The 13,279-nt window shown below is 56.8% G+C and overlaps 1 protein-coding gene across 1 annotated transcript in view; it reads right to left on the bottom strand.

Moving 5' to 3' along the window:
- Nucleotides 1-2,601: 2,601 nt before the first annotated feature.
- Nucleotides 2,602-13,279, bottom strand: part of LOC131413182 (bone morphogenetic protein 8B-like) — a 31,619-nt gene continuing 20,941 nt past the window's right edge. The window contains exons 4-7 of the mRNA XM_058553771.1: nt 9,048-9,242; nt 8,113-8,192; nt 7,427-7,537; nt 2,602-2,986 (exon numbers count right to left, since the gene is read on the bottom strand). Of these exons, the coding sequence (XP_058409754.1) occupies nt 2,837-2,986; nt 7,427-7,537; nt 8,113-8,192; nt 9,048-9,242 (536 nt within the window). The 3' untranslated portion in view covers nt 2,602-2,836. The remainder of the gene's footprint in view (nt 2,987-7,426; nt 7,538-8,112; nt 8,193-9,047; nt 9,243-13,279) is intronic.

Genomic DNA, 13,279 nt, shown 5'->3' with positions numbered 1-13,279 from the left:
GAGGAGTGAGTTTTTAATAGGCACACAGAGGAGGCCCAAATTTATAAATTCATTTAAAATAAGACCACTAATGGATGCCATTCATTCAGCACACATGTGCAGACCCGGTGCTGAATGTTCTGTGGACAGATCTGATCCCCACGATGGCCTTGCGAAGGCAGAACCAATACCCATTCTACAGAGGAAGGAGCAGGCTCAGAGGTTACACAATTGGGTCAGATTAACAAGAGGCAGAGCCAGGATTTGATGCCAGCAGGTCTGCTTGCTCCAAAACCCACCCTCTCCTGTTCACAGCCTACTTTCCTGTGAAATTGTAGGGAATTTCTGGGAGCATGTTACCCACTTCCCTACATAGAGACACAAAAGCATAGGGGTTTCTCTGCCTGATGAGCTGGCATCAGGGCCCGGACTGAACTGTGACTGAGGCACAGAGCACTTCGCCCCACCCTGAATGGCCCCAGGCTTGGCTATTCCTTTGTGTTCTCCCTTCCTGTCAGCATTTTCTTTGCTGTCAGTGGGCCTGAGTTGATGGCCCTTATTTCTGCTTCTAATGTGTAGCCTTGAATGTAACCTGGGCTGCCAGAGGCATCCAGGTAAACAAGATGGCCTTGAAAACTGAACACTGCCACCTCATTGGCTTTGTGTCCATAATTACCTCCCTTCTCCGAGGCTCTTTCTATTTGATTTCATTTGGTGACCGCCTGGCTGGCTGAAGGTGCTGGAAGTCTCTCGGGAAGGCCATGACCGCAGTACTTGCAGCTTGACCACATGAAAAGGGAGTCGTATCACGAGCCTTACATTCCTGTTCTTCGCATCCGATGGGCAAGCAGTCCACATCTTCAATACCTTCATTTCACAAACTTTCCTGGCGCCCCCAAGCCATGCCAGGTTATGTGCTAGGCATTGAAGAGACCAAACGCTGACATTTGTCAGAAGTTTCCCAGCCTCCACTGCTCTTGATGTTGGGAGAAGAAAGCTGTTCAATAGGCCCTGAAATGGTGGGTTTCGTGTCCTACGGCAGCCGGGTGCTTAGGCCATGTCCTGACTGTGCGAGAGGAACGGGTCAGGGTGGCAGGCATTCTCTGGCTGGAAGGGCCTTTGGAGATGAAGAGGTCCCATGTTTTCATGTCACAGATGGGAAACAAGCCTCAATCAGAAAAGGGACTTCTCCAGGCACCAAGTCAGTCAGTGGCTGAGCTGCAGCCAGAATACGGGTCTCCTGATATTCTGGGTCCAGGTAGAGGGGCTGCTGTCCCGCAGTGTGGCCCCAGCCTCCACCCCTGCTGCCAGCCCTGCTTTTCCAGAGCCCCTCCTCGGTGCAGAGTGAATTCCAGAGATGCGCATCCTTGGACACATGGCCTCAGCCGGGCTGTGCCTGTGGGTTAGGGCGGGCCCAAGATCTGCTTTAAATGACACAGTATTTCAGGGTTTGGGCAGCTGGACTCTGTCTGCTCCAGCAGGTAAATTACAGGCTTAACAAGTCAGAAATCAAATAAACACCAACTGCCAGCGGCTGCTCCAAGGAGAACAGTGGTTTCCGGGAACCTCCCCACCCAGCTCAGCCTAATTACTGCCTGTCGCTCCCCTGGGACAGGGGCCTTTTCTTTGGCTCCCAGGCCCCAAGAAACAGGACAGGGCTCCTGGGCACACAGGGTGACACAAACTTTGGTCACCAGCCTGTCTTTGACAACTTTGGACACAAGCAGGTGCTGACAAGCCCCTGCCCTCACCCCACACCTGGCCACAGGCTGCCCAGGGTCACAGATGCATTGCTCTGGGTGGAATGGATTGCTCCTTAGCAGGAGATGGCAGACAGTTTTCACTTCATATGCCAAATCTAGTCTGTTGGCAGTGGCTGCCTGGAGTTCTGTGCTGATCATTTTGAAATTCTGTCCAGATTGGAAGAAAAAATATCAGGGTTGATTATTGATGTCTGCCATGCAGAAGGGCAAGGGAAATTATGTCATCTGTGCTGGCCACTGTCATCTGGGGCCACCCAATGCATCCACTGTCCTTGGCTCCGCAAAAAGATAACTTTTCAACAGAGCTGAGCTCCCGACGGTTCAACATGGTGACAGGTAGACAGGTCGATGAATTCTCCGAGATCTTTTTTCTCCAAAGGCAAAATGTCCGTGCACTGCACGTCTGCCCCAGGCAGCAGAGGCAGATCAAGGCGGGACGACAGGGGAAGATAAATGCCATTGGCCTAAATCTTGTAGTTCATTCAGCTCTTTCTTGAGTTGACCCACATGCCTCCCCTGTGGTCAGCAGTTTGGTAATTCAGATCCGCAAATACAGAACATTGAGGGTAATTCCACGCTCTCCAACAGAAGTACCAAGAAATGCCCAGTTTTGCACCTGGGAAGGGCAGGCAACCAGAGGTGGCCCAGGCCCTATCTACACATCCGCAAACCCTATAATGGGTAGTGAAGGGCCTGAGGGGGCCATCTTGGGCTCCAGGTGCTCTCAGTTCATCCCACATCTGCCCACAGCCTAGGCCAGCAATGGACATGGACAGGTCCTCAGACAGGACTTTCGTGCCAACCCCAAAGAGCTAGTCAGCACGTGCCTCTGGGGGGAGGGGCTGGGGTAGAAGTCCGCTTGATGACTCGGAACACCAGGACTGGAGGCCAGAGGTCTGTCACAAGCTCAGGCAGGGGAGGGAGGCAGAGGGGCCTGGAGAGGATCCAGCCTGGCCGGAAGGAGGGAAGGGCACAGACATGTTGATGTCTGAGGGCCCCCGTGCCAACCCTGCCTCCGCTGGCTGGGTTTGCAGGGCTCCTGCCTCTGGCCAGGGGCCCGATCCCGGGGGAAGCGCTGCAGCGGTGGGGGTCCCTCAGTGGCAGCCGCAGGCCCGGACCACCATGTTTCGGTGCTTGCGCAGGATGACGTTGTTGCTGCTGTCGTAGTAGAGCACGGAGATGGCGCTCAGCTTGGTGGGCGCGCAGCACGCCTTGGGGACTGCGTCTGGCTTCATCAGGTGCACCTGGCCAGGGAGGGGGCAGCAGGCAGGGGCATGAGAACCGTGGGCTTCTCCCCAGCCCCGGCCCCCAGCCCCTGCCTGCCCAGGTTCTCTGTCCGCTCGCCCCTGCCCTGCTCCATTCTCCACCTGCAGCCGGGGCAGGTGCTAACGTGCTGATCCGCCACGCCCCTGCCCTCCTTGACCCCTTCCCTGCCCTGCTGCCCTCAGGGCACAGCCTGGGCACCTGCCCACTCCCTGCAACACCCACTTAGACGTGACGACCCTGCTGGTCCCCAGCACATGATGTGCCTGGTGCCGGGTCCCTCTACCTGGCGCCCCTGCAGCACCGCCCCTCTGAGGTCCCCTCCGCTCCTCTCTCTTCTCTGCGCTTCTGCAACATCCCTGATCGTGTCTTGTCCGTGTTAACTGTTCATGGTCTGTCGGCCCCTCCAGACTGTGAGCCAGTGAATGTTCAGGGAACAGAGGGATAGAGCCCAGAAGTCTAAGTTCACCCTTGAGGCGGTCGACACTTATTTCTCAGCGCACTCTTCAGCCCTCGCAACAACTTCTAAGGCAAGTCTTATTCCGGGCAGATGAAGACTGGGGGCACACAGGCCACGTGACGTCCCAGGACTTGGACCCAGGCCGTTCCCTGTACCTCCTCCAACTGCTTTACCACCAAAAACCAGCCCGAGGGAGGGAGCTATTTCAGCCTCCATAAAAATATTTATCCGGAGACTTGGCAGGACGGGCTGCAGTTGGTACTGGACTCCTCGTCAGGCCCCACACAGGAGGGCCCTGAAGGCAGCAGGCGGCTATCGGGTGCGGGGAGAGAAAGGAAGCCTGCTCTGTCCACGGGTGTTGTGGCCGCTGGGCCGGCCCTGGGCCTCCCAGCCCCACGGAGGCTGCTGAGCGGGACCCGGATGGAGCTGTCTGATGGGGGAACCTGTCCTGCAGCCTGGTCCCCAATCCCCAATGCCCAGCCTTGTCCCGGGAGCCCCAGCTCCGAGCCAGCCTGCTGGGAGGACCGTTAGCCGGGCACTGGGCTGGCTTGAGGCCCAGAGCCTCTCAGGCCAGCGGGGGAAGCCAAGGCCTCTGTGGAGATGTCCAGCCAGACTGGGACGTGGGGGCCACTGCTCCCCAACTTCCCACCCTCCACATGTGGTGGCTGTGCTTGGCATTCGTAGACCCATGTGAAGGAAACCAGGCAACACCGCCCACCTGTACCAGCCCTGGGGATCTGAGTGGCTGGAAACTGGGGACCTTTCCTGAGTTGAGACCCTGGAGAGAGGTTGGCACCACAGGGGTGCTGCCATTCTGCGAGCTTTATCAGATGAGTGACAGAAAGACAAACGGCCTTTTATTCCACGTGGCACCAAACAAATTGAGTTGTGGCGTCTAATGTGCATTCCATTCAATTTGTGTTTGAGCCAGGTGGGAGACCAAACCAGAGGTTCTGGTATATTTTTTCTTTTTTTTTTGTGAGGAAGATCAGCCCTGAGCTAACATTCATGCCAATCTTCCTCTTTTTGCTGAGGAGGACTGGCCCTGAGCTAACATTTGTGTTGATCTTCCTCCACTTTATGTGGGACACCACCACAGCATGGCCTGACAAGCGGTGCGTCGGTGCACGTCCGGGATCCGAACGCCGGGCCGCCAGCAGCGGAGAGCGCGCACTTAACCACTACGCCTCGGGGCTGGCCCCGAGGTTCTGGAACTTATTGGCTCCGTGGGCCTCAGGTTTCTCCTCTGCCAAATGGGCACAATGGTACTTTTCTCGTTTCCAACAGAAACGTATCTCGGACACGTGCCTTGTGCCAGCCCTGGCAGGGTGGAGCACAGAAATGTCCAGACAGGGTCCCTGCTCTCATCCTCAGTGAGGATGGAAGGGGAAACGGGGGGAACATTCCAGCAGACAACCAGGACCCATAGGCGGGGCACAACAATCAAGCAGGCCCTTAGCGCTCCGAGAGCATGAGCTGTGCCCATCCCTGGCTGGGAAGGACACAGAGGTGAGGCGGGCAGGTGGGGAGGAGGCCCTCCAGGTGGAGGGAGCAGCAACAGCAAAGGGGGGAGGTAGGAACACACGGCTGTCCTGGCACCAAGCCAGCGTGTACAGGGAGATGAGGGCCCTGGGCCATGTGCAGGGACATTGGCGAGTTCGGCAGGGCAGCTAGTGAGGGGCCCTGGGTCCCAGCCAAGGGTTCACATTCCTCCTGGGAATAATGGGACGCGACAGGAAGTTTCTCGGCCAAGAATGAGGTGGTCAGGTTTGTGCTGTAGTGAGACTCCCGGGCTGCTGCGTGGAGAGTGACCCTGAGGGTGAGCCTGGAAGGACACGCGTCCTTCTCCCAGCCCCCAGCCTCCCCCAGACCTCCCTCCCACATCAGTCCCCTGCCTCCCACAGCTCCTCTTCCTTCTCAGGCCTCTCCACGGGAGGCCAGTCCTCGCCCACCTCTCCTGCGTCTGCCGTCTCCCCAGAGAATCCCCTCTGGTCTCAGGACTCAAAGGCTGGCCCCACGCGACATCCCTCAAATTCACAGCTTCAGCTTGGCCTTCCTCTGAACCCCAGACTTTTGGATCCAGCTTCCCACCCACATTCTCCATGTGGGGTCTAACAGGGCCTCACACGTATGGGGGCGGAAGCAGAACTGCTGGTTTTCACCAATCCCTCCTCCAACCCCAACAACACCTCTGCTGCCCGCCAAGCCTCCCCGTCCCCTCCTTGTCCTCAGAAGGGCCCTCACCCGCCAGGTGGCTCAGCCCTCACCTGGAGGCCCCTGCACTCCCCCTCCCTCCTCCACCCACTCCCCAGAGCGGCCCTGCCTCCACTGTTCACGCTGCCTCGGCCCCCTTCTCACCACCTACCAAGACGCCCTGGTCTTCTTGTCAGGTGACCTCAGCAGCCTCCTCACTTGGCTCTCAGCCTCCTCCACCCTCCACCCCACGGTCCACCTTCCCCCAGCAGCCAGAGAGAAACTTCTAGAGTAAGTCAGATGATGACACCGCTTCGCTCAAACTGCAATGGCCTCTGAGTTTACTTGGGATTAAATCTACCCACCTGCCACCTTACGAGGGACCCCAAGGCACTATGTGAACAGCCTCAGCCCCACCCCAAAGTCACCTCCCTCCACTCCTTCGCTTCACGCCAGCCCCCGCCTCCCTGCTGGCCCAGAACCCACCCAGCTTGCTTCTGTTGTGGGGCCTTTGCACTTGCTCCTTCTGCCTCGAACATTCTTCCTCTTCGTGCAGAGAGGCCCAGCCTCCCTAAATGAACCGCCCAGTCTTCCTTACTCGCGGACCCATCGTCTTGGCCGCTCCGAGGCTCCTGTGTTCACTGACCCTCCTCAAGAGGGCAGCCACTGTCCTGTCTGTGCCCAGCACAACGTCAGCGCTCACTCCTGGTGACTGACAATCGGGAGACTGAGGGCCTGGGCTGGGGCAGGGGTGGGGCTAGGGCGGAGGGGGGACAAGCCCTGGGAGGTGCAGGTGCAGACACCACCCCCACGTGCCCCCTCACAGGAGTCGAGCAAAGCACATGCATAAAGGACGGGAGGCCCGGGGTCCGCACACACAGCTTATCACCCCTGAGCTTCTCCAAGGAGGCGGCTCCCAGGTGTCCAGCAAAGTCCATTTGACCATTGAGAAAGGAGGGGTTCTCGTGAGGTCAAAGCCGCTTTAGTGAATTCATTTACTCTCACTCTAAGGCAACCATCACCTTGACACAACCTCTTACTAGAGAAACATCACCTAGGAGTCTAGGTGAACGTTCTAGAGAGAAGTCAACCCCAGAATCAGCAAACACCAATAAACACTTAGCAATAAGCAGCAGGACGATGTGCCTCATAGAAACGACTCTTCAGCATTTAAAGTCACCCAGACACTGGGGCATCAGAAGCCACACAATCTGGAAAACACACAGAGCTGAGAGGGACCCGTTTACGGGACTGAAGGGTGACCCCCTGACACGCCACGAAGAGGGTGGGTGAATGCACACGCTCGTCATCACCCCATGGGCACGTGTGTCACAGGAGGGCGGACACGCCAGAGAACAGGGGTGCGGGTGTGTTCAGCGCACACAGGCCCCCGTGTGGGGTGCACGTCAGTCACGTATGTGCTGTGCGTCCGACACAAGCAGGCGTGCCTTTGTCAGTGCAGGAACCCATCACGTGTACATGACTGTCCCGCACGTGCACGTGTAGTGCACGCACATGTGTTCGCCCCAGTCAGTGTAAACAGGGTGCATGCACGTCCAGGGGCAGGGACTCTGTGCGCAGAGTGGCCACACAGGGACCAGCCTCTGCACAGGGGCGGGGTCAACCACATGTGCCGCAGGAAGACCCCACGCAGAGAAAGCTCCCTGGCACCAGCCGGGGCGCCCATTCACCTCGGGGCTGGAGGGGCCCCTCTCCTCAGCAGACCCCGCCCCAGGCGTCCGGGCGGGCGGCCGGACGTGGTACTGACCAGGGACTGCAGGATGGCGTGGTTGGTGGCGTTCATGCAGGAGTCCAGCGGGAAGGAGCACTCCCCCTCACAGTAATAGGCTGAGTAGCCTTGGGGGGCGATGACCCAGTCCTGGGGGGTGAGAATGGCAGGAGGTGAGTCCATCCATGGACCCCTCCCGAGCCCCCGTCCAGCGCCTGTCACAGGACGACTCAGGGCTGCCCCTTCCCCTTCCTCCGCCTCAGGGCCCGACAACCCACCCTCGGGCGCCTCCGAGGGCAGTCTCCCCCAGAGGCCTGACGCCCACCCGAAGACCCACAGCAGACAGGGCTGGAACCAGCTCTGCCCCCTTCCCACCACCAGCGCTCGGCATCGTCCTCCGCAGCCTCTGCCCACCGCGCGCGCCTCCTGCAGCTGCGGCCGCAGCAAAGGCACCGAGGCAGTGCCCAGCCTGGACTCAGTTTCCCTGTCGCAGCTCTGACATTAATGGCTGAGCATTCAGATAGCCTCCATTTTCATGGTTTTACAAAAAAATCACTTTTCACTATAAAAGCAACACGCTCTCCTTTGGAAAACTCGGAAGACACAGAAGAAAGTAATACTTAAGAAAACTAAAAGCCCCCATAATTCTACCTCCTCCTGGAGATACACTCACGATCTCCAGGTGGGGACTGTCATTCAAGAAAGAAGAAAGAGTCAGAAATTACCAGCCAGCCAAGGTCCTGGAAGCTGACGTAGAGCTCGTGCCGCCGGCAAACCTGCCGGCCGTCGGAGCCGTGGACGTCATCTGCAGGGGACAGAGGGTGCGAGGTCTTTTCTGGGGTTCCTGCTCTGTGCAGGTACCTCGGGGAGCTCCCAGGGCGGGGCTTGAATAAATGAATGACAGGAAACTAAACCTTCTGGTGTCATAAAGCCCATCCCTGCAGCTCTGCTGGTGCCATGACCTAGCTCTAGAACCTTCAATGGCTCCAGATGGCTCCCGCGGGCTACAGAATAACCCTACGCTCAGCCCAGCCTCCCCTGACTTGCAGCCTGTGGGCCTCCTGATGCTCCAATAAACAGCCCAGGGGACCCTCGGCCAGCTGGTGGCTCGTCCTCCCTTCCTCTGGAGACACCTCCTGACATCGCCCCACTTCTCCCGCCACGCCCATTCCACAGGGTCAAGTGGCTCACACTGAGGCCAGCCAAAGGCCGACTCCCCGTGAAGGAAAAGAGGGCGTGTGGTCGGGTCAGGCCTATCCCTGATCCCGAGGGGCTGAGCCTGGTGGGGAGACCTTCGCATAAACAACTGTGCATCCTGCAGGGTGCCCGGGGAAAGACGGAAGGCACCAGGGGCTGCGCTGCCCGGAGGAAGGGGCACCCGATTCTGACGGAGACTTCTGGGAAAGGCCTGTGAACCAGGGGAGGGCAGAGAAGGGACTTCTGCGTGGCAGGAACGGTGAGGGCAGGTGCTCAGAGGCCTGAGAGAGAGGGCAGTGGCCAGTCCCCAGGGAGCAGGGGCAAAGGAGGATAGTCAGGAAAGGTGGCTGGAGGGCGACCATCAGCTTGAACCCCACTAAGAGCCTGGAGGGTTCTGTCACCATCCCCTGATTCTCGGCCAAAAGCCTGCGGGCCTCAGACCCAGGCCCACCCCGGACCTCACCGAAGATCCCTGGGAGTTTGTTGGGGTGCGGCAGCTCGTTGGTTTTTTTCTGAGGCCTCCTCTTCAGGGGCCTCACTGCCCGAGGGGCTCGGACGGGGCTGGGGCTCGCTCTGAAGAAAGTGACCACGAACGGCTGTTTGGAGCGCGGTGCCCGTCGCCCCAGCAGACCGGCCAGGCCAGGATCCACGCTGAGCCCTGGGACAGAGAGAGGAGAGAGGCGGTCACTTGAGGGTGGTGGCCCTGCACGTGGACACAGCAGGGACCTGTCTGCCGAGGCGGGGGCAGGCCCAGGAGCACGGAGGCTGAGGACCTGAGGGGACCCACTGTGCCTCAGTTTCCTCATCTGAAGACTGGAGTCCTAAGTCCAGTGCCAGCGCCCCGGCAGGCAGGTCTGAAGGAGATGGGGGAGGAGGGCCTCGGGGACCGCAGGGTCAGCATTAGCGATAATCGTGAACACTGCCATATGCGAAGCATTTTACGAGTTTCAAAGTTATTCCGCACTGATGATCTCATTCATCTTGACAGTAATCCTGCGCCTCACACTTCACTGGGAAACTTCAGAGTCACTCTGTGGTGGCCCAGAGCCACACTGCCAGGGATGCTCAGAACCAGGGTTCCCACCTCGGTCTGAGGGCTCCGAGGCCTGAGTTCTATCTCCCACCCTGTACTTTCTGGGATGTCCATGTAGGATTTGTGACACAGCTGACTGGAGCAGCTGCCAGGACTTGCCGGGCACCTGCTCACTGAGCACTGCCCAAGAGCAGGGCATGAACTGTGCCCCGATGCCCACAAACGAGACCCCAGGCTCAGGGGGCAGAGAAGTTTGCCCAAAGTCCCAGAGCCGGGTTCACCCCATGTGGGTCTAATTCCAGAGCCCAAGTTCTTACCCATTTAAGTCCTTACCCACCGGGTTTGTGGTTAAAAAGGGAAGAAAGAGAGAAGAGGCTGCGGGAAGGCAGAGATCGGGACCTCAGCCTGGGAACAGTGAGGCCTATAAAAGTGGGATTTTACCACATAGCCACTTAAAGACTGAGGATACCAAGGAAAACACACTAATTAGCCCTGGAAATGTCAACTCCACCAATAAACTATCTTCCTGTACCTCTCCATATTTCCAAATCACCTCTTGATGTTTTAATTGTCAAGCAATAAAATAACAACTGTAAAGAAACTTGAGAAAAAATATCACTCATAAACCCCCTTCCCCACTCCAACATATCATTTTCATTTTTCTGGGATATTTTCATGTGTCAATTTAAGTTTTACACAATTGTCAGCACAGCAATGAAGTCTGTGTTTTTTCCAATATTTTTTTTCACATAAACATTTTCCTGGTTAAAATGAGTCTCAACTATAAACATTTCAAATGTATAAAATTCCTTTGAGTAGATACGCCATAATATTTAGATATTAGCTTATCTTTAGACATTTAGGTTATTTCCTGCCTTTCATTATGAAGATGAGAATGTGATAGGACCTCTTCATTTTCTTTTCCTCTGGAATTTTCCTATACTAGACCACAGGAGCATGATGACTAACTCATTTTTATGTTTCTTAAAACATAGTGCCAATTGTTCTACTTCCGTGTACATTTCGCCTCGATGTAGCAACACTGATACACACGTACAGGCGCACATATGTATGTGTACACACACACACATGCATTTCTAGAGAGATCATACATATGTACACACACATAAATATACATATTTGTTCCATTAGCAGGTCTAATATGATCCTCCCTTATACACTACAGGTCAAGGACACCGCCTGCCCCACCTAGTCCTGCTCAAAGGTCAGCCCTGAAACAGCTGTGCTTTAGCCCGGTGTCCACGGGCCATAGTTGACTGAACAACTAATCAATCCAGAGACTACCCTTTGACCTATGACATCACCTGCCACAAACAAATGCGCTGGGCCCATTAGAGGCTCCACTCAGGAATGATCCCGCTGAGACAGGAGCTGCAGGAGCTGACCTGGAAGGAGCCCAGAGAGAAGCCCCTCGGGAGAGCGTGGGTCACGGCAAGTCACAGTCATGGGGAAGCAGCAGAACCAAGAGGACACAGAGACACATGAAAGCCCTGCTGAGCAGAGGGGAACGGCCAGTGAGGCCACGACGAGGCGGCGGTGGAGCGGATGGGAGCAGGCGGCCGAGTGTCGGCACCACGGCCCTGGAGTGGAGCTCCACGGCCACACTGACACACAGCGATGGCCTCGGGCCTGAGCAGCCTTCCAGGCCTGTGTGTGCCACTGCCCTGTCAGCTTATCCAGGTCCCCATTTTACAGACACAGAAACTAAGGCCCAGAGGGCAGCAACTGTTCAAGGTCCCAGAGCAAGCTGCAGCAGAGCCAGAATTGTCCTTCCTTCCCCCAGCAAATGGTGCAGAGGCCTGGCTGGGGGGTGTGGGGGGCAAGGGACTGACTCCTGGTCTTGCAGAAGTCCTATCTGGCAGGCCTGGAAAAGGACCCCCTGGCCCTCCTTCCAGAACCCAGAGCTCCCCCTTCCCCATCAGCTCTGCTTTTTGCCCCACCCATCCTGGGCAGGGCTCCCTGCCTCAGCTGCTGCAGGGAAGGCCTGCGCTGTCTAGGTGGTGGGCTCCCAGGCTGCCCAGCTCTGGCAGGCCCCTTTCCAGACAGGCAGAGGCGGGAGCTTCAGGAGCCTCTGGGGCCCAGGGCCCCTGCCTCTAGACCTGACCTTGTGAGGCTGCTGCCGGGCATGCTGTCCCCTTTGCAGTTGATGGGGTATGTGCGGCCATGCCTCGTGATCTGGGCCACACTGGCCTCCCCCTTAGACCCCAATGGAAGAGGCTGCTCCTCGGGGCCGGGTGGACCACAGGAGACCTCCAGCCTCACCCCACTTCTCAGTTGGCCCATCAGGGCCCAGATGTCTTGGCAGCCCACCTGCCTTATCCTGACCCTTGACAGGTGGTCAAGTCCTAATTCATACCCCTTCCCCAGCTGTGCCAGGCCAAGATTGCTCCCATCTCTCCTCAAGCCTTCTTTCTGCTCTGGGCGCCACCTGGCCCTTCCCTGCAGCCCCTGCCCCACCACAGCCTGCAGTCATGGATGTGACCCTGGTGTCATGTTGAAGGACAATCAGGACACTGGTTGAAACTCTTGGAGGGAATCCCAGCTGTGGACCAGGTCAGCTTTTGTCCCTGAGGTTACTTCCTCATCACAAGGGAATGGGGAATTCAATCCTTTTCCTTCTTTGTACTGTCTTAACAGCCCTCCAACTTGTCTGCTTCTGGAAAGCTCTGCCTGTTCCATACTGCTGCTGGGAAACTTCTCCTGACACCCAGGGCAGATCAGGCCCCCTCCCCAGAAGCCCCAAAAGGTGAAGGTGCCCCACTGTCCACTTGATGACATTCCATCCCACCCCCCACCTGGTCATGGTCCCTGGCCACTTCCCCCCACACCCCAGGCTGTCCCCTCAGTGAGCACTGTCTCTCCCTCTCCATCTCCCCATTCCAGGATCTGACCCTTCCTTCGGGGTGAGGCCCCAATGAGACCTCTCTGAAAGGCCTTCCCTGACCAGCTAGAACTTTCTGTTCTTACCAACATGCTCCCACCCGTCGGTTGTGTTTACCCCTAGAGCTACACTGAGAAAGTGCATGCTCCATGTCAGGCCTGGTTTTTAACACTTCACACACACACACACACACACACACACACACAGAAACTCATTATTTCCTTTTTAGTCTTTGAGACTATGGATTCGGGATGAAATACCCCACAGTCCCTCTGGGTTATATTAACAAGAGGCCAGTCTGGGCTCCAGGACAAAGGGGAAGAGGATCTAAGTGTCTGTTCTGGACGACACAAGAACACTACGATTTCAGATGAGGAAACCCACTTAGGTCCATCGGTTAGGTTTCTAGAACTCCTCCTGTCATAAGCCTCAGCCTTTGGCAACACACAGGTGGACGTTATTCACAGAGGAAACTTCCTGCTGGAAGTCAGCACCAACAGTCTCCCCTTCAGTCGCTCCTGTTACCAGTCACTGTCCCACTGGGACCGTCTTGCTTTCCTTCTAGAGACATCTATTTAGCTACGAGGAGGAGACATGTTGGGGGAGGAGAAGGTGAGGCTACAGGGAAACAGAACTTAGCAACAAAATGAAAGGCCCCAGAAGAGAAGGCAGAGGCCAAAGGAAAAAAGCTTTCATCCAATAGCATTTCTTCCAATCACAAATTCACATTCATGCCATGTACTTTTTTTTTTTGTGAGGG

The sequence above is a fragment of the Diceros bicornis genome, chromosome 13, assembly GCF_020826845.1.
Source record: "Diceros bicornis minor isolate mBicDic1 chromosome 13, mDicBic1.mat.cur, whole genome shotgun sequence".
Lineage (NCBI taxonomy): Eukaryota > Metazoa > Chordata > Mammalia > Perissodactyla > Rhinocerotidae > Diceros > Diceros bicornis.
Note: the sequence above shows the minus strand (reverse complement) of the source record. Positions and strands in the feature narration are given on the sequence as shown.